The 24,290-nt window shown below is 41.1% G+C and overlaps 1 protein-coding gene across 7 annotated transcripts in view; it reads left to right on the top strand.

Annotated features, from left to right (window-relative positions):
• Positions 1-5,182: 5,182 nt before the first annotated feature.
• The window catches only part of CAPRIN2 (caprin family member 2), a 33,459-nt gene continuing 14,351 nt past the window's right edge, over positions 5,183-24,290 (top strand). For 3 of the 7 annotated variants that reach the window (XM_068190889.1, XM_068190888.1, XM_068190892.1), the window contains exons 1-9: positions 6,473-6,735; positions 8,415-8,477; positions 11,548-11,634; positions 13,541-13,779; positions 15,170-15,252; positions 17,110-17,274; positions 17,797-17,840; positions 19,179-20,024; positions 20,908-20,949. In XM_068190889.1, the coding sequence (XP_068046990.1) occupies positions 6,487-6,735; positions 8,415-8,477; positions 11,548-11,634; positions 13,541-13,779; positions 15,170-15,252; positions 17,110-17,274; positions 17,797-17,840; positions 19,179-20,024; positions 20,908-20,949 (1,818 nt within the window). In that variant the 5' untranslated portion in view covers positions 6,473-6,486. Of the gene's footprint in view, positions 5,318-6,472; positions 6,736-8,414; positions 8,478-11,547; positions 11,635-13,540; positions 13,780-15,169; positions 15,253-17,109; positions 17,275-17,796; positions 17,841-19,178; positions 20,025-20,907; positions 20,950-24,290 lie in introns of those variants that run through there. The other 4 variants (XM_068190891.1, XM_068190894.1, XM_068190890.1 and 1 more) reach the window with 3 other exon arrangements.

Below are 24,290 nucleotides of genomic sequence, written 5' to 3' on the forward strand. Positions count from 1 at the left end.
TTCTGGGAGAAGAAAATGGGATCGCATAAGAACTAAGAAATCTGAAAAGGAAGGGCCTGAGAAAGGTTTTTAAAAACAGTTGGGAAGCTACTTTCATGGAAGTGAAAACCGTAGCAAAAAAACCATAGTGCTGCAGCAGGAAAATATAACAGCCTGTAGCATCCAAGGGCTCTTAGGGCTGTGATGGAAGGACAAGGACACCAAGTAATTCATAGGTACTTCTTGGGAAGCAAAGAATCCCTGGACTATCGAGGTTCTGCCAGAGAGCAGATGAAGGTAGCACACCCAGTATCTCAGTACTGTGTGATTAATTCCTGCGCAGAACTGTGAGCATGTGCAGTTCTATAGTTCCTCTTTTCAATAAACTCTTTCCACCACAGAAGTCTCCTTTCCTTTTAGGGAAAAGAAAACATTTTTGCACAGACTAACAGAACTAAATCATAAAGATCTGTTTTGGAAATACTGTTGGTTTCAAAAGGGCAAATACCCTAGGCAGTTTTTATCCAGCATTCCTGTGAATGGTGGAGGTGGGATTATCCCCCTTTTCCACAGGCAAAAGTCACAGATGCTACTAACTTTGAGTACATAATTCAATACATAATTCCTCAATCTCCAGGATATTTGTATTCAAAGGACCATATTATGCTCAAAGTATCCCCTTTGTTTATGCTAGTTGCAGCTGTGACTGCTCTGTACCTACAACCAGATCCTAATTCATCTAGAAAATGAAGAACACATCCATATAAAATTCCTCAGAAGTTTGTAGCAGAGATAGCTTAATTAACTTAAAGGTCAATGTTCACTTGAATTATCCATAAAAATACCTTTTCCTACAGTTATTATGCTCATTCACTGTAAATCTTCTAAATCCTGCAAAACCTAAGAAGAATGTATTCTGAACTCAGCTGTTTTAATGCACAGTCCAGCTTTGTTCTAAGGCCACATCCATACCAGGCACAGAAAAAGAAGAGCTGTTGTGGAGAAAATAACACTCTACACGCGTTCATGTATCAGTGTATCAAAAAGAAATGTTTCTGACACAAATAACATTCACTTTCATGGACTGGTCCCTGTTTTGAAGCATTTACAGGCACGACTCTTTAATATCACAGCTGCAAATTAGTGATTTTTTAAAAAAACTTTTTCCTCATGCACACACAATAAAGAAATCCCATATGAACACCTGCTCTGCAACATTTCCCCTTTTGCAACTGAGGTTTGATTAACTTCCAAGAAAGGACAGAGACATTAAGAGAGGCAGGTGCTGCTGCTTCCACTGCTCAGATCACATCATCTTTCTGCTTAGCTGGGCCCTCTTTTTACTAAGTTTGCCCAGCACCTTTAAAAATTGTTTTTGCTGTAAGACTTTTTCAGTTCCAAATGAACTCTTCCATTCTGGGTGAGTGCTTCAAATTGAGTTGAGACAAACTAGGGTTTGGATTAAGTGATCTTTAGATGTCCCATCCAACCCCAATCATTTGGTGATTCCCGGAGGGACTGAAAAAACAAGCAGTTCACAGGATCCTTTCTACACTTTCACTGACATTCCAGAAACCCACAGCCTGGAAACAGGAATTTCAGCTTCTGCCAGGGAGTATAACTCCATTCCCTTGCAGATCTTATAGGTGTTAACATAGACCTTAATTAAACACAAGCTGTTTGGCCTGGAGCTACTTAGGTGAAATTTGGCTAAGCTTGTAATGGCTGCTCCCTGGCTCAGTAACTATTTCTGTTTAATTTTGTTGCTCATTTTCTTCTTTCCCTTGAAAATTTTGGGAGAATTTTTCTGATGAAAACACAGAAAGTGAGTGAAAAAAAGAAAAGCAAAATGTGAGGAATGGAAAGGAATCAATAGAATCTAGAATTCTGGTGAGGTGAGAAGTGAGCCAGGCTACTGAAACTGGCTGGGAATTGGAAAGGAAATGGAATGGAAATGCCTGGCACTGGTTGCATGCAAAGAGCAGGAACATGAACCAGTTTGCTGGGCAGGATTGAACATGGAGGCAAAAAAAAGAGGAAAGGTTTCTATACAAGGAAACTGAAATCAGGATCCTGAGACGAAAACACAGAAGACAAGGAGCTGGAGTGTAAAGTAAGAAATGTATGTTTAAGAAGCATTTCTAAAGTTAGAAATCACTGTGAGGTGCAGCAGCTTGTGTAAGGCAATGGTGGACAAACTTTCTCCAGACCCCTTGGCTCTGAGTTCTGAACATCAGACAGGCAGCTACAGGGTTTATATGTGGAAAAAACTCCTTGCAGCATAAAACAGCCTTGTAGCAACATATTTCCTCCAGGTCCTTCCAATAAATTTGGTAATTCTGACTAACAATCCTCTTTGTGAGACCTAATGTATTCATCTCATGTTGGGTCCAGAATTCCTCAGCCTTCCTGTCTGAAATACGTTCTGTGACTGAAGCAGGTTTCTCTAGTCCATCGGTGGATAATCTTAGCAACATCTTCACTGCCTTTCTCCCCTTAAGTTAACAAGCAGCTCATCTTATGCTACACACCGAATTCCTGGAGTTTCACAAAGCAGTAACAGAAGGGATGGCAGGGAATAAAAATGGGAACCTGGTCTCAGTGCTCACCACAGCTGGCTGTGGGCTGGAGGGACACAGCTGATGTTGAATGCCACTGGGATTAGGAAGGGATTTAGGGGCTGGATAAAGAGTTGGGTGGGAAAAAGTGGAAGTGGTTGGGCAAAGGGCTGGAATTGTGTGCAAAGGAGATCCTCCTTCTCAAAGGAGCCTGTGACTTGGACAACTTGGACTCAGAAAGACTGAGCCTGGGGTTCAGGAGTGGAAATTGGAATCTGAGAAAAATGAGAGCAGGATAAACGTCTAGGACTGGGAAAAATCAGGGCAGTCTCATTGGGAGGGGATAAGCAGAATCAGTCGAACATGACAAAAAGAACAGAACTATTGTCTTCAGCCATTAGAGTGTATTCCCCTTCTGATCCTAGAGTAAAAGGCACAGATCCCCATGGCTATGACTGATGCATGTCTAAACTATCATAACCTATGATCGCCTACTTAGATATGATCTCACAATAGATCTGCAAAAAGGCATTAAACTATTTAACTTAGGCTGTGCTTAATCCTGGCATTTCCTAACTTCACTGGGCTTGACCTCACCACATTAGTACACTCTTTAGAGCTCTAGAGACCACAGATATATTATAAATGTATATAGCATTAGTCTCAATTAGCTACTCTCTATTTTAAAAAATGAAATTAAAATATTATTTTATTTTAAATATGGATTTGGCTTGTATGAATTTTCATTTTGATTTTTCCTCTTTTATACAAATAATTGTAAAAGTGCGCTATAAAGCAGTTTGTCAGTAGTAACTATGAATACAGAACAATCCCAGGTGTATGAACATTAATTATGACTTATTATTAACAAACGCATTAACTGATCATTCATTTTATAATGACTTTTCAAGGATCTAGCCCATCCATGTCAGCTTTGGAAAAAACACACAGAAACCTACTGCAAGGACTCTCAGAGCACACTGCTGATCCTAGACACAAGCTGTGTCTTACTCATTAGCTTTTCTTTTCAGTCATGAAAACTGCCTCACAAAGTGACCTTATTCTAGGAGCCAGGGCTTAAAAAAAATGTAGACTTTTGGGACATGTGATTAAAGAATTTGACACATTGAGAAGTGGCAAGATTGTGGATGCTACAGGTGGTTGCATACAACTGAATCTGATTCTGTGATACTCTGTGAATTCTCTTTATTGTTTGAATCATGTATCATTTGCTTGTTTTATTTTAAAAAGCAATCTTTCTTATGTATAACCTTTCTTCCCCTGTCCTCTCATCCATGCATTGTACTACATAAATACTTCTTGTGTTCTGTAAAACCTGTCTTTGCAATCCTTTCTCACTAGATCACTTTTCTCTCTTTCAAAAAGTCTCTATTTTCATTGCTTTCACATCTTTTAGGATTGCTATGAACTTGTCATATAGTTTATTTATTCTTTGTGGTAATGGCCACAAAAACAGAAACACAGAAAACAGATTTGCAGCTTAGTCCTCTGATCTTTGGAAGGTCTGTTTTCCCCAGTCTTCCAGCCTTCCATACCATTGATTGCTAGGGGTTAACAGAAGTTTGTTTGTGATTACTTTATATTGTGTGTATTCAATTCACTTCAAGTGCTTTTACCAGTTACCAAGAGTTTACACGGGGTTGGGTGGCACTGGGTTGTCCTGTGGAGAGTGGCTGAGGGATCTGGGGGTGTTCAGCCTGGAGAAAAGGAGAAACAGGGGAGACCTTATCACTCTCTACAACCACCTGAAATGAGGCTGTAGCCACGTGGGGAGTTGGGCTCTTCTTCACAGTAACTATGGATAGGATGAGAGGATAGTCCTAAAATGTGCCAGGGAAGGTTTAGGTTGGACATTAGGAAGAATTTCTCCACAGAAGGGGTGATCAGACATTGGAATGGGCTGCCCTGGGAGGTGCTGGAGTCAATGTCCCTGAAGGCGTTTAAGGAAGGACTGGGAGTGGCACTCAGTGCCTTGGTTTAGTGTACAGCTCAGTCATAGGCTGGACTCCAACCTAACTGATTCCGTGACTCTGAGAGGACATTCACTTTTTTTGCTACGTAAGGTGACCCGCAGTCCTGCAGGTCTCCTCCAGGACTTCGTGCGGGCCCAGAGGAGCCCTTCAGCTGGTTTACAGGCACACACCAACACTTTTCCTGTCTCAATGTCGCACCCGCCACAGGGTGTGACTGAACAGCGGGCTGCGCACGGCCGGAGGCCGAGGGGATCCCCTTGCACTGGGAGGAAGGAGCCCTTGTCGTGGGGCTGTTCGGGGAGCGCTGCCCGCCTGCCCCGGGCTGATTGTGGCGAGAGGCTGCTGCGATACACGCCATGCCACAGCGCACCGTGGCTTTGCCAGGGCCCTGTGCCAAACCTCGCCCTCAGGGACGGCACATGGCGGAGTGTCACACCTGACCTCCCTTCCCCACGAAGCCGGTCACAGGGCCACTCTCCGCGGACGCTCCGTGCCCCGCCAGGTCCGTCGCTCAGGTCCCTGCAGGAGCACCAGATCCCACCCGAGAGCTCGCCGTCCCGCTCCCTGGAGAGCCCAGAGCATCCCACAGAGCCGCCGGGCGGACGCCCCGACCTTCAGGGGAGCCGCCCCGCGGCCCCGCCCTGCAGGCCCGGCGCGGGGCGGGCAGGTGAGGCGGCGCCGGCCATTGGGAGGCGGGCGGTGACCGGCGCGGAGCCGCCCCGCCCCGCCGCTATATGAGGCGAGGGGCGGGCGGCGGGGCGGGCCTGAGCGTGTGCGGGCACCGAGGTGAGCGGCGAGGCGGGAGCGAGCGAGGCGGCGCGGGCCGGCGGACCGCGGGCCCCGCAGCGCGGCGGGCGCGGGAGGCGGCGGAGGTGAATCCCCGGCAGGAAGGAGCCGCTGCTCCTCCCTTCCCCGCTCCTCCGCCACCGCCCCGCTCGGGGAGCCGTGGCGGCCGTGCCCTTCTCCCCCCGCGAGGAGCTCCCCGCCCATCCCTGGCAAGGACGCGATGGAGGGCTCGCCCCGGCTCCCCCGGCGGCGGAGGCTGTCCCGGGGAAAGGCAGGTTTGGCCCTGGTTGCCCGCTGGGGTGATGTGGTGCGGCCTCCCCGGCGGCGGGCAGGCAGAATTGTGGTGTCATTGCTTTCCAGGAGCAGGTGTCCGTAAGTAGTTGAAGATGAGGGTGGCCGAGCATCTCTTGCAGAAACTCTCTGCTCAAGGTTACAGCCCCTAGAATGGAAGCCGGTGTCGTGCCGTGGCACAGGCACGTTTTTTTGGATGGGTGTAGGCAGGGACCAGTTAATCACGAAGAATGATGCTGTTGTAACTAAGCTGGCCGTTTGCTTTAGCAAACGGTTTTTGTTTTTTTTTTTTGGCTTTTTCTTCTGTGTGTGGTTTTTGGTTTTTTGTGGTTTTTTTATTGAGTTGTTTTTAAGTTATCGGTTGGATTGCTGCGGAGGTCATGAAAGGGTAAAACCGATTTAAGGGGATTGAGAAGAAGAGGGGCTATGCCTTCAGGCATGGCCCTTCTAGATTTTCATTCAGGCTGCAGCCTGGATGCCAGGCTGGTGGTGTGATTTGCAATTGCTTGCTTGCAGTTTTTTCCCCCTGTGGGTGATGTGTGCAGGAAACCTGCCTAGTTTTATATGGTCACTATACTGAGTTTCTGGAATCATCCCCTATGCTGTCTAATTCTGTCTATGTAAAGGGTTTCTGGCGTCTGGATGCGTGGGGAGGCTGCGAACAATACAAAGTTTGCCTTGCTTTGAAATTCTTGCTACAGATATTTTGAACGGGAGGGAGAAGCATGGAATAATTGTGGTTGGTCCTTCCCGAGGCTCAGTTTTGTGGCTAAATGTTCTGAATGTGTGATGTGATGAGAAAAGACATAACTTGGAAAAGGGGGAACAGGGTGTGAGAGAGCTAAAGAAAAGGTTTCTTTGCAGCTCCATCCATTTCAATGGTGCAGCTTTCCCAAGCCCCTTTCCATCGTCCATCATCACCTTCAGGCCGGTCGGAGGAAGGGGAGGAGAAGAGGATGAAGGCGGCCAAGCAGCAGGTGACCCCGGCTGGGGAGAGCCCGGCTCCCGCCAGCCCCCTGCAGTCCGCGCTGAGCACGGCGGCCTCTCCTTCCCAGGCGTATGAGATCTACATCGACAACGGGCTCATCTGCCTCAAACATAAGATCAGGAACATCGAGAAAAAGAAGGTAACTTGGTTTTCTTGCCTGTGGCACCTATTTAAGCTGGCGATAGTAAAGCTCATTGCCTTTTAAATAATGTTTCATGTTATTTCCATTATTTTTAACAGCTGGAATAAGGTAATTGTGTATATAGAGAGCATATATATGTTGATCAAAACTGAAGATGCTTCTCTTGACCAAATCAGTTCAGAACAAACTTGCATCTGATTTAAACGTGATTATAGTCTTGCAGAAGTCTCTCATCAATTATATGCAGCTGATATTAATTTAGATGTAAATTGTTTGTAAAATCAGAAGTTAGAATAAGTGCTTCCTCTGACAGTGAAAATGTCAGATTGTATTAAATATATGTTGCCCTTTATTTTGCATAAATATTTGACTTACATATTTGACTTAAATATTACCAGGCAAATGTTAGTGAGTAGGAAACTTTTATACAGAAATCCTCTAAAACTTGATCTCTTGTTTTGACCTCTGCTTTTCTGAGGCTGAGGGGACAGAACAGTGTTAGTAAGAATAACTGAGATAATTATACACCTAAAACATTGTAGCAGTGGCTAGTCAGATTTCTGCATTTGAAGGCTTTTCAGCTGATTGGCAGGTGACTGAAGACTGTGTGCTTGGTTTTGAGTTGAGAGGATGTTATTTTCTGTAGGATAAAAGAAGTAAAGGTGCTGTTGCTTTTGGTGCTGGATCAGAATTGCAAGTAAAGCAATTGCATGAATCTGTTGTGCTACTTTAAATGTCTGAAAAGCTTTTAGTTATGTCTTAGGGCAAGGAGAGAGAGTAGATCAGATATCTGGCCATGTGCTTAGGGGACTTGATCCTCCTGCAGGAGATGCAGTATTACTGCTGTCTCATGTCATGCATCATGCTGTAACTTTGAATAACATCAGACAAGCATGCTTGTGTGATTAAACAACTTTGTGTTGTGTTCTGATTCTGTCCAAGGAAGCTTCTTCTTGCGAATTTCTCTGGTACCTTTGATTTTCACATGAATGACAATATTACCTCATCAGCAAATAAAACTGACCAACTAAAATGAGTAGAAAGAATTCCTAGACTTATGCTCCTATAGGTACTGTGTCAGTGAAGCTTTAGATACACAAATGGAATAGTATTTGACTTTGTGACAGTGAAGTCACCTTTCTTTTCCCTAAAGAAGTTTGCAATACCATATAGTTTAGTTTTGTATTGTTTACATCAGCATTTAAAGACTGCTTTGATATAATGGAAATAAATCTTATTTCCTCCCTGAATACACTTGTCCACTTTCTTAATGAACAGGGCTATAAATTTTTGATGTAATGGAAGACATAACCAGGATTATTCAAGGATAATGTAACTAAATTCCAATGTTGACTTGGGAAAGCTAAACAAGCCTACCTTAAACAAGGACACTGGATGTATTTGAAGCCACTTAATGATCTTGGATCAATGCATTAATAGTTCTTAAATGAAACAAAAGTAGCAAGAAAGAATGGAAAGATCAGTGGTAGGCAGGGGAAGTAGACAGTCCTGCAGACTGAAATTGCCAAATCAAAGGCATAGCAAAACTGTGTTCCTTTCTCCAGAAACAAGAGGAAGCAGGAGGTTTTCTATTCTATGTCACAGTATTTCACTCGTATCCCTTGCTTAATTTTTGTATTGATTTCTGTATAATATTTGCTTTGAATTTTCTGCAGCTCAAACTAGAAGACTACAAAGATCGTCTGAAGAAGGGGGAAGCCCTCAATCAAGATCAATTGGTAAGCTTGCTTTTTATGCAGGAGTGGAAGGCTTCAGAACTTTCTGATCTGGAAGGATGGGTTGTTGAAGGAGATGAGGATGTTTTTATAGAAGCAGTGACTACAGGCTTGTAAAGGTATTTTTCACAAAACCAAATGAAAAAATTATTAGTAATCAGGCTGAATGTTGAGCCCATAAGCTCTATTGCCTGTTTTAACTTTCACAGTGTTCCCTGAAGGAATAGAAGATCCCTGTTTATCTTTGCTCTGTAGACTTTCCACTTCAGTGCTCCTGCACCTGTGTTTCTTGATGAGGTATCTGTGTACAGCTGATCTATAAGGCACTGCAGTGTTAGACCCCAAGTCTCAAGATTTCTGGGGAGGCTAATTAATCCTCATGATTTCTTCATTAGCAGCTCTTACTTGAAATTGCCTGTTGTCTGCACGGTGCTGTTGGTTACAAGTAGCTAGCTGTTAACATAACTGACAGTGCTGGCTCTTTTTTGTCTTCATCTGGAATGGATTTTAGGTCATTTTAGGTCTGAAACCAAGTTTCTATAACATGAAAACTTTAGCAGAGCTGAGTAGGAGTGTCACATAATCCAAAGAGTTTATTGCTCTACTAATCTAGAAGTTACATTTAGAAAATGTAGTGGACACATGCTAAAGAGTGATTGTCTGATGAGGGGTACTGACACTTCAGTGGTAGTGCTGATCCTGCTAATGAACCAGCTGGAAAAATGTCACTAATTGCTAACTTTATCATGGTGCAGCAGTCTGAGAAAACAAATTCTATTTTCTTACTGTGAGTCATTTGTAAAAGAGTTAGTCATAAATGGGATAAGAGGGGAAAATGGTACCTTCTTAGAGTAAACCTGTTGGAGTAAACTGTCATTTAGTACTTAACTGCAAAATCTGATGTGGTCTCTTGCCATATCAAGTGCAAAACTAAATTAATTAAATGTGATGGTTTGGAGTAGGTTGATGACCTTTCAATTCCTCTCAACTCAATCTTCAATCAGGTGAGAAACTTTTGTTTTTAGATCATCGGTGCTCTTCACAATCTGTTTGCTGCCATGAACAGCGAGACTATTGAACAGTGTTCTGTAAGTTGGAATAGCCTTGAATGTATTGACTGCTCTGGTATATGCCCTGGACTGTGAAAAGCTGTTAGGTGACAGTGTTTGGAAAATGGCATTAACTTGGTTACTGGATTTTAGTATTCCTAGCTGGGCTTCACTTTTAAAGTTTTAGTGTCTTCATCCCAGTTTCTGGAGCTTTCTTAGGCTACTAAAATGGAGGATTAGATGCAGTCTTCATAGTGAACTGACAAGTGGTAGTCAGACTGTTCAGGTGACTATTGTTTAATTAATAATCTTGTGAAGTCCTCTGCTTCAGTGGTTAAGATACAGAAATATTACATTTGTAACTTTCAGATGCAAATTTGTGGTGTATATACAAATTGAAGCTGGAGTAGAGCTTAACAGATCTTAACACCTGAAGAAATAAACTGTCTATAATACAGTGGTGCTCTTATATAACTTGATGTCATCTATAGCTTTAATTTTCTCACACAGAGGAAGAAGTGTATGTCTGATTATGAACTTGTTTTGCAAGCAATTTGGATTAAGCTGTAATTACTTCTGGTGCATGCCTGCCAGACCTAATGTGTGTGCTAGCCTTATATTAGGCAACATTTGTTTCAAAAATGAGGAGCTTCCAGCAGCTTATTGTGCTGTTTTGCAAGCTGAGCAGATTCTCCTTGGTACTGTTCTTCCACATGCTGTTAATGAATGTTAATAACAGGTGTGACAGAAGAAAGCTATTGCTTTCCTGTGGGCTGAGGTACAGCTTGTCATGGCAGCAGAGGTACCTGTTCTTGATGTTTTCAGGTGGAGAGTTTTACTCTGCAATTTGTGTTGTTAAAAGCACAATTATTGTACCCTGAGTAGTAAATTGGTGGTGCTAATTGTGAGTCTTCCTCAAATGTGTGGGCATTGGATTCTTAGAAGTCATTCTCTCAAGTGCTAAGTGAATTGCTAATTAGTACTTCAAAGCTGCTTGGTAAATTGTGTGAAGACCTAAACTACCAGGTGAGAGCCTGCACTTTGTGTTGAGTTGCATTTAGTCCAGGTAGTGTCTAGTATATCACAAACAAGGGAATAAAAGTAACTGAGCAATCAAACTGAAAAAATGAACATATAACTTGTTTTCCAGTTGCTTAGGAACACATATGTAATTTGCAGATATCCCAAATCTTATTGGGACAGTAGATTAAGCTTTTGACACTGCACTGATGAAACACTGAACACCAACACTGCTGTCAAAGAGCTTTATATTAGATTGATGGGCCTGTTCTAGAAAAACCTGTGATATCATGTCAGGAACATAAACCAAATTGGGTGTAAAGCACATGTGAGCAACTGGAATTAAACTTGTTACTTCATGCCTTGTGGTGTGAAGATATGGGCAGCATGTCTGGACTACAGCATTTTGCTATCTTCAGGGAATTTAGAGAAATTAACTGACCCATTAAAATGGGGTATATCAAAATGCAATTAATAATCTTCTGCAATTAGTATTTTTGAAGACTAGGGAGTAAAATACTGGTTAAAGCCATTAGCGAAGACAGGAACGTGGCTTCTTTTGTGGAAACTAAATTGGAAAGACTTTTTTCTGGAAGTATGACTTGCCTTGTATATGTCTAAAGTTTGTACAAATTTTCTTTAAAGGCATTCAGTTAAGCATAAAGGTAGAAGATTTGTGCTGACATTCTCCTGTATTCCTTCCAGGCTTTCAGATCACTGATTTTAAATAGTGTTTACCTCTGATTGCCAAGACCTATATAGGCAAACTTGTAGGGTATCTGTGTGCTGGTATAAGCTGGTTTTGAACTGCATCTCAGACAGTTATGGGTGAAGGATATTTGCAATTAACGTAACAGCCACAGACACAGTATCTTAAAAAAGCTACAGTTTCAGAAAAGAGCACGCTAAATGACAACTTCACAATGAGAGTTTAAGTACAAGGCAATAGAGTTGCAATCAGTAGTCTTAGGCATGAAAAATATATTTTTATCTATCCTTTGTAGGAGGCAGTAGAGAAATATGATGAAGTAGTGCACAACCTGGAATTTGCCAAGGAGCTTCAGAAGACTTTTTCAGGGCTTAGCCAAGATGTAAGTATAACTATTTTTTCTATATTGACAGGAGATAATTGCAGAACTTTGTGCTACTACTTTAATGGCTACCCTTCTATTCCAGTACACCCCTTGCTAGAAAGTTCCTGTCTTGTATCTCTGCAACAGTGAAGCTTAGGCATAGGCTAGGGGGCAGCTGATTAAGGACAACTGATTATTTGATACTTGTTAACCTGTTGTCTGTTTCTGATCACTTGGTAGGCAAAGGCTAAAGAAGCTTCAGTGACTCCAGTGGTGGGCCCTGAATGGCTGGGGCCTAGAAAATGAGATGTGTGAGGAGAGCCTGGAACAACTGGGCTTGTTGGGCCTGGTGAGGTGAAGGCCTGCCAGGAGATGAAATATTATCCTTCAGACAGCAAATACTGAAAGGGTGGAGCTGGGATTTTTGCTGAGAGATGTGGTAGGAGAAGCAGTGATCATTACTTGAAATAGTTGCCAGCCAGGTAGGAGGAAATGGTCACTCAGTGGATGATTAAATATTAGAAGCTGGCTGCCTAGGGAAGTGATAAAATCTGTCCTTGGATTTCTTCAACACTTGACTGCACAAAGCTCCAAGCAATCTGGTCTTGATTCACTCCAGCCTTTCTGGAGGCTGGGCTAGTCACTGTCCTAAACTGAAGATCTCTTCCAAACTGAATTTTTAATGCTTCTGGTGAGGGAAAGTGCTGGTATTAAATCACTTTGACTTCAATGAGAAGTACATCCCTCAGTAAAATTTAACTGAAGCTTGTGGAGTTTGCTACTAAATCTGCTGTAGTTGTCTCTAATTGTGGCAAGTCACTGATTTAGTGCTTTATTTAGGTCTTTGTTCAGGATTTGAGGCACTCCATACATTATTTTAATGCAAGCAAGTATTTTATCTTTGGAGAAACTGGTCTCTTGGCTCAAGCAAATTCTACACTTAGGGAAGATTTGATCTAAGGTAGTGGTGGGGAAGCTAAACATGATTAGTCACTGCTCTGGCATTATTTCTACAGAATGCTGAAGGACTGGTACCTTGTGACCCAGTGTGTCTTTGTGCAGGTGTTTTTAATAATCCAGCATTCTACCAGTTCATGTTTGTGCTTGAACTTATGCTGTATTTAAAGGCTAACCCACCTTGTTTTTAACTTGTCCCTGCTACTGCTGGTATGGATTCTACAGCCAATAGCCATTACTGGAACACTAGGGACCATCCTTGCATCCTTTGCAGTGTGTTGTAGGGAACAAAATTTTCATAGGTTGTGACACATATTGAGGCATTTTAAATTCTGCAGTTACTTGGATAGCTTCTGCTGGGTAGTTCTATTAGTGCCTGATGAGAAACTTGAATACGTGTTCTGTATGTGTTCTGTAACTCATGTTGTTTCTTTTTTAATAAGTGTTTTAATCTTCTGCCAACAGAAATAACTGTAGGAGCCTGCTGTATTCTTTAAGCTAGGGTATTCAAAAGTGAAGAGCAGTTGTCTTACTAGGAGAAACTTGAGACAACTTCTGCCTCTCTAACTCTGTGGTAAATGTTAAAGGTCAGCTAGGCCTGGATTGGTGCATTGGCATCAATTCTATCAATTTCTTTAAAAGCGGTTACAATAAAACAGCTAGCAGGCATAATCAGGGTCTAGATATCACAAAGGCATATCACAAGTGAAGCTACCAGTATCCAGTTTGACTGAAAGTTAGATGTGTAGACAATTAGTAGATAAATGGGGAGCTCTTCCAAAGGAGGAACTTAAAAGATTCTGGATATCTGAAGAAGAGCTTCTGTTATCTAACCAAAATTAATAGTTGGTTTCCTCACTGTAGGATAATCAATACTAGAACTCAATGTTTTGTCTTAGAATTTTGTTACTAAAGAGGATTAAACACACTAAATTGTGTTTAATTGTTGAATTTTGCATTAAAATAGCTTCTGAAAGCACAGAAGAAGGCTCAGCGGAGAGAGAGTCTATTGAAGCTTGAAGCAGAGAAGAAGAAGCTGCGTACAATACTTCAAGTCCAGTATGTGCTGCAGAACTTCACTCAAGAGCATGTTCAGAAAGATTTCAAAGGTGGTGTGAATGGTGCAATGTACTTGCCTTCTAAAGAACTAGACTACCTCATAAGATTTGCAAAACTGACGTGTCCAGAAAGAAATGAGAACTTGAGGTAAGTTCAGGGGTTTTTGTCTAATTAGTATGATTCATTTGTTGTGGTAAATGTCCTCTGTTTGACACTGCTGTCTTCAAATACCATGTTTTGGAACATTAATTAAAATTCTCTTCAGTGCACTTCCTTTTTTCTGAGATTAGGACTGTAAAGATTTAGCTCACTCAGAGCATTAGAGGGAAGCTGCAGTAATTACAGCCTCAGGTGCACACTACAGACAGACTTTGCCACTTTGTCTCCCTGTGGGACTATGTGTCCAATACCCTCCTTAGCAGGGAGGCTGGGGATTCACTGCTTGTCTGAGGCCTCACTGTTCATGAAATGAAAAAAGTGCAGTAAAATCAGAACCCTTTCTGTATTTCACTTACATTGATGATTCAGATGTGCTTCTTTATTCCAGGGGAATGTAAGATGGTGCTTCTGAGGTGCTCTTGCTGTTAGCTTCAAAGTGGTTTTAAAAAATTGCCTGAAGTTTTTGATACCTCTGCACTAAATGTCATGCATGTTACCAGGTTGTCAACAGAGGTAATGTCAGTATCAGTGCTCATGTGGCACTGCTCTGGTGCTGTGCTGGTTCATGCTTAGTGTGACAGCCTGTCTGGTAGGGTAGTGCAGCAAGAATTGTATTTGAATATGGAATAAGTAGTTATTAAGTGGTAAGTTGAGACACTTTATGGATAAGTCATGTTTGAATATGGACTAATTCTTTAAGTGCCTCAAAATTCTAGTCACTTGTCATACATTAGACTTGCCAAATCTTTGCTTTTGAGTTAATTGCTTCCTGAGAACATCTGCTTATAAACTACACAGCAGGAGTGTCTCATCCCAATGAAGTAACTGTTTCTAGTTTACTATTATGGTATTATTTCTACAAGAAGTAATAATCCTTTCCTTTGAGATACTGTGTTTCATTGCAGTGAATTGAAAATTCCATCTTCTGCAGGAGGTGTATCTTGGACCTATAGTAAAGTTTCCCAGGAGCTGCTAGTTAGTGAGAATGGCAGCTATTTTTGGTTGCACCTGTGCAAATTCATCCAGTAAATGTGACCAGCTGATTAAACAGGCAGTTGTTGCCCTGTTTGGGAATTCTGGCTTGTAATGAAATTCAGCCTTATGGTTTTGTGGGACAGTGCTTAGGATCTCTATATTGACCAACCAAAGAATTTAGGTTTGCTAGGTTAAATCCTGTGCAGACAGAGACAGCTGAATTGCCTCCAGTGATTTCAGGGCTTACTATTCACTCTGTGTATGCAGCCTTAGTTTGGAAGGCTAGACATCAGTGAATGTTGTAAAATGAGGGCAGGCTAGACATCAGTGAATGTTGTATTGCGATGGTGCAGCACTTGATCTTGGCTATGATTCTACCTGGTAAAACTGTCATTTGTTTTAGTGTTGAAGACCAGATGGAGCAATCATCTCTCTACTTCTGGGACCTTCTAGAAGGAAGTGAGAAACCTGTGGTTGGAACAACATGTGAGTGTCTCATCTAGAGAAATAAATTAAAGATCTAAAATTTGTGTGCTTGTTAAACATCTTAAAACCAGTGAATACACATGGAAGGCTACAAATTAAACACTTTCAAGTGATGTATCTCACTTATCCAAGGATGAATGGCTGTTCCTAGTTCAGTTAAGTACAGGTCAATCAATGGCATGTGCTTTCATTTTCCAGTCAAGAATTACTCTTCAATCAGTGCACTAGCATATTTTTGAGGAATACTGATGGTAGCAATTCAAAACCTGATGCATGAATACCTTACAGAACAGTGGGAAGCTTTTTGTGTAGTTATGTGCAAATGACTTCAGCTTGGAATAGTTCCCAGCCATGAAATGCTTAGTTGAGTACCATAATGTATTACAAAGCTTCATTGGCCCTGGGCTGAAGGTGCCACAGCATTGAAGAGTCTCCTTTCTTTGTAGGAATTTTAGATTCATACCTATTGTCTCCCTACAGTGCAGGACATCACAGCAGGGAAGGGTAGTATGGAACTTGCTGAGATCTCTCATGCACAGTGCAGTCTCTTTGATGTAATGGAAGTGTCCTTACTTTTCAAGCATACCAAAATCTGTGGGACTCTACAGATCTTCTTTCACTTGTGGCACAGTTCCAAAATCCCTGGTTGTAAGCCAACATACACATTGTGCTCCTATTTACAACTTGCTTGTGAGGAAACTGCCCTTAATTGAGTTGTAGTGTCTTTCTATTGCAAACAGCCCTTGCTTGTTGTGTTCACACTGGTCTTGTACCAGCTGTGTGGGAGGAACCTTTCATTTGTTACTGACAACAAAGCTGAAACTGCTAGAACAGAGCATTAGTGTGCCCTGTTTAACTTCCACATACAGGTAGCTGAACTGACAACTTAGTGTTAAATCTTCCCATGTAGTTCTGGACAAACTGCAAGCTTGGATTGCTACAGGCTGGTAACCTCAGCCTTGTATCTGTTGACATGAATAGATTGTTTATCAGTATCTCTATCTCTTTAGTGTCAGTCTTGCATCCCTTTGTGTACAAGCTAGACTTCAGATAAAGCTGTTAGGTTGTTTTATTAGCATTCATTGCCTTGGAAGACAGTTTTTTATAGCCATATTAAATTCTAGCTACAATTCTTGTCTGTGTGGTTGTCACTGGTAGGAGTGATCTTTCAGTGAAAGTTCTTCCTGTTCTCAAGGCTGCCATGTTTCCAGCTCCTCTGGAACAATTTCTAGAATCACTTATTTCTGAGGTCTTACTCTCTACTCTAAGCTGCTGTCTCTTGTTTGCACAGAGGAGCAAACTGGACAGTGCTTCTCAGAGTACAGTTAAGCTTTTGTTCAACCATGTCAGCTCTGAACCTTTTACTTCAGAGGAGTAAGTTCATTCTGGGATCAGTCCCTTGCATTTCCTCTGCTTGTTTCTACAGTTCTTAACTTTTCTTTGAGTCACCATCCTCTTACAAGCAAGAATGTCTTGTACAGTAGTTCCATTGTGACTGTTTACCTTTACCTCTGTTGCAGTTTCATGTGATTTTAATATCAAAGCTGACTAGTTTATACATGGTAAACAGAGCCCTTTCTAAGCATATGGGAAACCAGGTGGTTCTGTGTTTACCTTGTGGGCATTTAAACACAAGCTGCAGTCTTGGCCTGGGATTACAAAGATATTTTCAACTGCATTTAGTAGTCTAATAAATAATTGCCTTTACTAAAACATTTTATAACTATGGTAAGATGTGTGAACTTGGAGAAACTGCAGTTCATATAAAGGGAGGAAGTAACAAGTCTTAATCTGTAATCTGAATACCCCTTAATTTCAGATTTTGCTATTGTAACTTTATGGACTTTTACTCTTTAGATAAACACATGAAGGACCTGTTGTCCAAACTTCTAGACTCTGGCTACTTTGAAAGTATCCCAACTCCTCGCACCACTGTGCCAGTAAAAGAATTGGAAGAAGAAGTAAATAGAAAACCTGAGAAAACAAGACAGCTGTCAAAAGGAGAGTCTGCCAAAGAACCAGGTGGAATATTACAGTTTTCAATTTTTGTATCAGTGTTGGGAAAGGCTTGAACTGAGCACTGACTTTGCATAGCTTGGTGCTAAATCTAATGCTGTGCTGTAGCTTACTTGCAATGTAGTAACTGAAATGGAATCTGCTGGGCTTGCAGCCCTGGTTTAGGTAATGTAGAAAAAAACTTTAAATCATAGTAATAGAATGCTTTTGCCTTCTGAGCAAGTTGAAGATGTGGGGACTGTCTGGTGCGTAGGGAAAGTTGCTTATTAGGATAACAAAATAATGAATACTATAAAATGTTTCTTGTTTCACATTAAACTTCTGCAGCTGTAAAACTTAGAAAATAAAAGCTTGTCTACAAGTTGAATGGCAAGATAAGCTTTCAGAATATCTGGTTTAGCAAATTGGTACTACTATTTACTATTACTACTATTACTACTACTATTTAAATAGATTTAAAGAGTTGCTACTGTTTGATCTACCCTTCTGCATTTCATCAGTTGAAACAAATTAACATCCTTTTTCTAGAATCCATTATGGAGCTTATGAAATCTGAAATACAGCCACAGGAGGTAAGCTACTTTACTGTTAATTGCTTGCCTTTAGTATTGTGATTTATCAGACATGCATTTATAAATGCTCTTCTGCAGCCCTTTTTTTAAACTTAAAGGGAGTCTGAAGAGCAATTTAAGTGTTGCTTGATGTAGGAAGCATGAAACACTTGGTTGCATTTCTGTTTTTAATGCCAAATTTATGGCATCTGGTGTTGTAATTTGGGATAAATGGAGCAGGATTACATGAAGCAGTTATAGTGCTTTAATGCTCTGGCACTTTCCTGAATAAAACAAAGCATCTGCCTTTAGAATGGGAACTCTGATCTTTTGTGTACTGTAGAATAGAAAAAATAGACATCTGCTAAAGCTGTCCGTAAAAACTAAGCTTGTTGCAGTTGGCTTGATATTGGTGGGATTGAGAATGACATTGGTCTTACTCTGATTTGTCAGGAAAGTAGGAAACCCAAGACAGACTTGTGTGCACAGGGGTGTGTAGGCCTGTTTCAGCAGCTCTTCAGACTCCTGAACTTAAGCTTTGACTGTCAGTAGCATAGAAGTCATTAGACCTGGTTCAAAAAGTGGGGAAGGATGTCTTTTTCCAAGTGGAAATACTGGTTCTTGAAATGCTGAATCCCTGTTTCTCAGGTATCCCACTAGAGGGTGTACTCTAGAACAAGTTTTTCTAATTTACTGGTAACACTGTTACCTGATTCTCATCTGGTGTTCAGCCAGAAAAAGTATCTCAGCCAGTGAACCTTTTACATTCTTCACTTCATGTATTTACTTCTTGTTCATGACAAAGTGGTAACTTAGAAAAACTTAGGACATCATCACTGAACTCTCAGACTTACTGACACTAAACACAGCCTGCAGTTGAAGTCCAGTTGTACTTAATCTGAGAATCTGGTGACATTTTAGTATCAAAACTCCACTAAGAATGAGGGTTATACTTGGTTACTGGATGTAATATTTTGGGATGCTTAGCAGAATGTCTGCTAATATAGTACCAGAGCTTTTTAGGTGCTTAGAAGGAGAGCTACCTTCATAAAAATCACAATTGAACTTGATATTGTCACTGCCTAGGAACATGAGGTAGCATTGAGGATAAGGGCAGTAGATGCACTCAGCTGGGTTTTACTTGTGCTGTTCTCTTTCTCTGTGGCATGCCAAGCAAAGCTAGGCTGCAGTGTTGTAGGATAAAGCCATGGCCACATAGTTTCTATGACTAGCGCTTAGACTGTCTAGGCTCTGCTGTTAGTCAGCACTTTCAGTAGCTGAGTGACCTAATTTAACTGACCTGAACTGTAGTAGCGAAATGTGTTCTTGGGAGCCATTAAGTTTCTTTGGTCTATATAGTTTCTCAACAGGCGTTATTTGCCTGAAGCAGAATACTCTGTCAAGAAGAAGCCAGAAGAGCCCAGATCTTGGGAAGCTGAGTGTGCTAGAAAACAAGAACCTCCAAAATCCTGGGAGATGCTTGTTGATATTAAAGAGCAGGAACAGAAGCAGAAACAAGAGACCTTAAAGCCTTGGGAAGCTCGTGTTAGACAGCAAGAACTAAAAAGACCAGATTCTCCAAAGCCTTGGGAAGCTCGTGTTAAAGAGGAGGAACAGAAGCGTGAGTCTGCAAAGCCCTGGGAGACCCGTGTGGAGGAGGAAAAACAGAAGAAGCCAGAAGCTCCAAAGGCATGGGTAGCATGTGTCCAAGAGGAGCAGGAGTCTCCCAAACCCTGGGTAGCGAAGGTCAGGGAAGAGCAGGACCAGAAGAAACAGGAATCACCTAAGCCATGGGTAACAAAAGTTAGGGAAGAGCAGGAACAGAAAAAGCAGGAGTCCTCAAAACCGTGGGTAACCAAAATTAAGGAAGAACCAGAAGAAAAGCAGGAATCTCCAAAACCTTGGGTAACCCAAACTAGGGAGCAACCAGAACAAAAGAAGCCAGACCCTATGAAAACATGGGAAGTGCCTGTTAGGGAAGAGCCAGAGCAAAAGAAGCAGGAGCCTGTGAAGGCTTGGGCTGCACATGTTAGGGAGGAGCCAGAACAAAAGAAGCAGGAGGCTCGAGAGGCTTGGGAAAAAGCTGACAGGCAGCAGCAAGTGTCATCACCGCAGTTACAGAACCCTCCGAAGTCCTGGGCTGCTGCCAGTATGGGGCCAAAGGAACAGATGGGCCCAAAGAAGTTTGATATGGAACCCAAAGAAGTGAGTTGGCATATGTAGTATTATCTGTCATAAGCTTTTGACATTAGTGAATTGGAATAAAGCCACCTATCAGCAGAGGTATCCAAGGTGTATTTTGTAGGCCAATATATAGACTCCCCTTTCAGTCTTTCTTGGGGAAAAGAATTCTGGTGGTTAAAGTTTATATGTGAATAGCAAGATGGTCTGCTTTGCTTTTTACATCAGCACAGTATTGCTGTGTTTGAACCTTGAATAACTGCTTTATGCATAAGACAGAAGAATTAACTTGGTTCATAACTAGCTATTGGCTCTGGCCACTGTTAGCAGTTCAAAGCAGGTATGACTCATCCAGGGATCAAATACTTTGTGGCTGCATGCAAATAACACTTCAGTAATTTTTAGGCTTTTGATTAAAATAGCTGCTGATTCAAGAGAGATCTAATGTCTAGATCAAGCAATACCAACTGTACAGGGGCTTAAATATGTATTTCCAGATGAATGCATAAACCATATTGCTGTCCTGGGACTCTAATAATAGCATAGTGTTAGAAATGTAAAAGAGAAGCCATTGCATGGCTTACAGCTAAACAGGCTGCAGCCCTTTGATCACATTACCTTCTTTCTCACCTGTGCCTGCGTAGCAGCAACACTGGTCACTGTCAAAAGAGATAACTGAGCTCTGCTGTGTCTGCCTTAGGCCACTGAGATAAATGTTAATCTAAAGGTAGACTTCAGGAAGAAAATATGGGGAATTGAGCAGTTCTCTGTACACGGTGTTGTCACCATGACCGTCTTCCTGCAAAAGGCAGGAACCAGTACATCCTATGTTACTCATGGCAAATGATTAAGCTTGTATCTTGTCAGTAAACTTGGCAAAACTGAAAAATTATGTTCTTGTGCCTAGAGGCGGTACCGCAAACCGAAGGTTGAATATGAGATAAAAAAAGTATGTAACAATGCAGCACTGGGTAACAGCATGGGATTAAGGTGTTTCAGCTTGAGCCATCTTTACAGTCAAGCTGAGTAGAATCTTGTGTCCACTGGTGGTGGTGGTACAGATGGAACACCTGGTTGCCTCACTAAGTAACTCTGAGCACAAATAGGTGTTGTGCACCCAGCTATGCACAGTATTCCCATAGCTGAAACTAAGTACTGGAATAGTCTCAAGCACTTGTAAGGTGCCTTGGAATTTATGGTGTTGGATTACCTTAAGTGCAAGGTGGTTCCTAATGAGAAGATGCTTCCTCTTATTTTTATATGGGATGGATAGATGGCTTAAGTGGTTGAGAAGACTACTGCAGTGAGTAAAGAGGAGGGTCTCCAGTCATCTGGAGAAACTTGCAAACAGCTTCAGAATCTCCCTAGTAGTGTGCAGTGTGCAATATACTGACAAAATTAAACTAAATGCTGGAATGTCAGGTCACTGAAGGGGGATTGCTGAACTAAGTAAACAAAGCATATTTTAAAGTATTCAAACTTGGATTTACATAGACCATAGGAAAATGTCAGCTGCCCTTTTTTTTTTTTTTTTTTTTGCTTAGTACTACTGAGAAAACCTAATACCAAAAGTATATTGAATGAGTAGAAAACAGTGTATTGTCAACATAACTAGTTTCCATAATCAGTTTTTTAAAACAGACATCTTTGACTTGAGGTGCATAAAAAGAACAATTAAAATCATGTTAAGCTTTTCAGATAACAATTTCTCTTGCCCTTGCTTATGTAAAAAAGAGGCAATGCAGTGCTGTAGCTGGATCTATTTGACTCTGAGAAAATCTATAAATGCTTTTGTTCAGGGATGTAGGCATGGCAGATAAAAGGCCTGTGCCACTGCTGCTGCCCTCTGAGCTGAATCTAACTGTTAGAGCTCTGAGGACTTTATAAAAACTGTTTTGAGATACTAAAATATGCTTGTTTAACTTAATGTACTGTAAGGTGGAATACCTAAGAAGCTGAGCCTAAAACAGCGGGGTGAGCTGATGTGCAACCTGTTTAACTGTTGTTCTGTTTAAATGTTTGTGCAACCTGTGGACCAGCAAGCTTGGTTAGAGCTGAATTTGTGGCCTGGTATGGGAAAGCAAAACAGTTTGGCTTGTGCTGACATACAGCATGTCATTTAATTCATACTGCTGTGAATGCTGCTCTGAGTAGAAAGTGGATTTTAATTGTGTATCTACATGGCAATCACTGCTTACAGCTTAGGTATGACCATCCCACCTCATTTAGTACTCCTTAACTAACAAACCTAAAGAGGAATTCAAGTCCTGTCTCATGGAATGAAGTTGCACTAGTAAATGAGATGGTTGAAGTGGTCTGTTAGTGTTGCATGTAAGCAGACCTTCAGTCTCTAAAAAATCCAGCTTTAACAGGACATATTGGCATTCTGACTAGCCAAATTCCAAAGTGGCCATTGGTTTATTTGCAATGGCTTAACTGGTCCTAGAAAAAATGCTAGATGTTTCACCTCTACTTTTAGTCATTCAGTTCTCTGGATGTAAGTCAGGATGCATTTTGTTGAATGTATGAGTAGTGCTGAAGTTAGGTTTCAGAAACGTTTCTTATGACAAGGTAGACTCTGAATTTACCGGTACTGTTCAACTCTAGTGGTTCAAGCAATGTTTAGGTTAATGTTAGGTGATCTTAGCATGTACAGGCTTGAGCTGAGCCAGACTAATAGGTCAGAATGTGCTGCTAGTTTTTAATGACTACCAGAAACAGCATCTATGTGTCAGCTAGAAAGAAAACATCTTAAGAATGTTAAGTACTTGCTCTTCTTCAAAGCATCTCTTTTTATAAAAAGCATAAAAAATGAAATACTTTAATTTCCTGATACCTTTCTGTATATGATCTTATATTGCACTTAAATATTTTAGTTTTGGACCCCTAGATAGCAGCAAAGCAGCAAATCAATATGAGGTAACTTCACTGCAGCTTCTTCTGGTTGGTGTATTTTAATATCTGTATGAACAAGAAAATAACTTCTATGGAATGAAAAGTCTCAGTGTTTCAGTCCTAGCCTAAAGCCCTGATATCATATATGTAACCCTGCATTCTTGTACTTGAAGTGAAGAATGCTACCAACAGAATGCATAGAGTATGAGCTGGGGACGGAGAGAAGAGCTTTGACAAATTGTACAAACATGCAGGAATTTTATAATTTTTGGAAGTAAAAGCGACAAGTCTTTTCTGCTTCCATGCTCTTGGGGCTTTTAAAACTTGTTTTTGTGTTTAATGTACAAGTCTCACTTATGTAGCTAGTGTACTATCTTAAGAGCTTTAGACACTGCCAGACTTGACCTAGTTAAGTCACCTAAAGGTGAAAATCTTCTGTTACCCATTTTCAAACACACAGAATCAGTCTGGTCCTTGAGTCTTCATAGAAATGGCAGTGGAGGAGGAAGAGGGTAACAATAGCATGAATCAGTTTAACCCATAATGGATTTACTATGACAGTGAGTGCTGTAAAATTAAGACTTTTTGTAAGTGAGGACTAAAAGTGATGGACAGATCCAGATTGCCAGTAACTTAATCTATAACTTGCTGAGATGAATTTAATTCAACTGTATCTTTTGTCCTACACTTATATCCTTAAAAGCTGTAGTTACTGCTCATTATTGGAAACTGTATCAATATAAACTTGTATTTAACTGGTAGGTAAAGATAGTGCTTGTGCAGCAGCATTTCTAATTAAGATAGAGCTGTACAAAGATGAGCTATTTTAACTATAGAATAAATCAAAACTACTCACGGCTCATCAAGCAGCTATCATGTGGGCCACTTAGATACTAGAAACTGAGTCCTCCAGAATTAATCATGTGCTATAAGTTTGTCTATGCACAGTATTGGTATTTCAGAAAAGTGTTGAAAGGAAATGTAAGAGTTTTTAGGCTTGTCCTAAAAGTGAACAAAGAGTACCTCATCAGTTTGTGCTGAATTTAGTGTGACAATTGTCATCATAGCAGAAATACCCTTCTGACATAAATTTTTCCAATGACTTTATGCAAATACTCAGTAACGCCATTGTACAATATATTGAAATTGTAACCTGCTGTTAGAAACACAGCTGTTTGTCCTGTAGGAAAATAAAGGCTTTCATGTTCCTGCACATCTCAAATGAATTGAAATAATATGACTAAATGTCTTCAGATTTGCCTCCCTCTAGCTGCCCAAACAAGCTTAAGAAGAGTAAAAGTTTAGAGAACCACAAAAAAAATTTAAAATACTTCTAATGAGCCTACCTCTTCTTCATGCTGCTTTCAAAAGATGTGTTAGACCATCTAGACAGTC

The sequence above is a fragment of the Anomalospiza imberbis genome, chromosome 5 (genome assembly GCF_031753505.1).
Source record: "Anomalospiza imberbis isolate Cuckoo-Finch-1a 21T00152 chromosome 5, ASM3175350v1, whole genome shotgun sequence".
NCBI lineage: Eukaryota > Metazoa > Chordata > Aves > Passeriformes > Viduidae > Anomalospiza > Anomalospiza imberbis.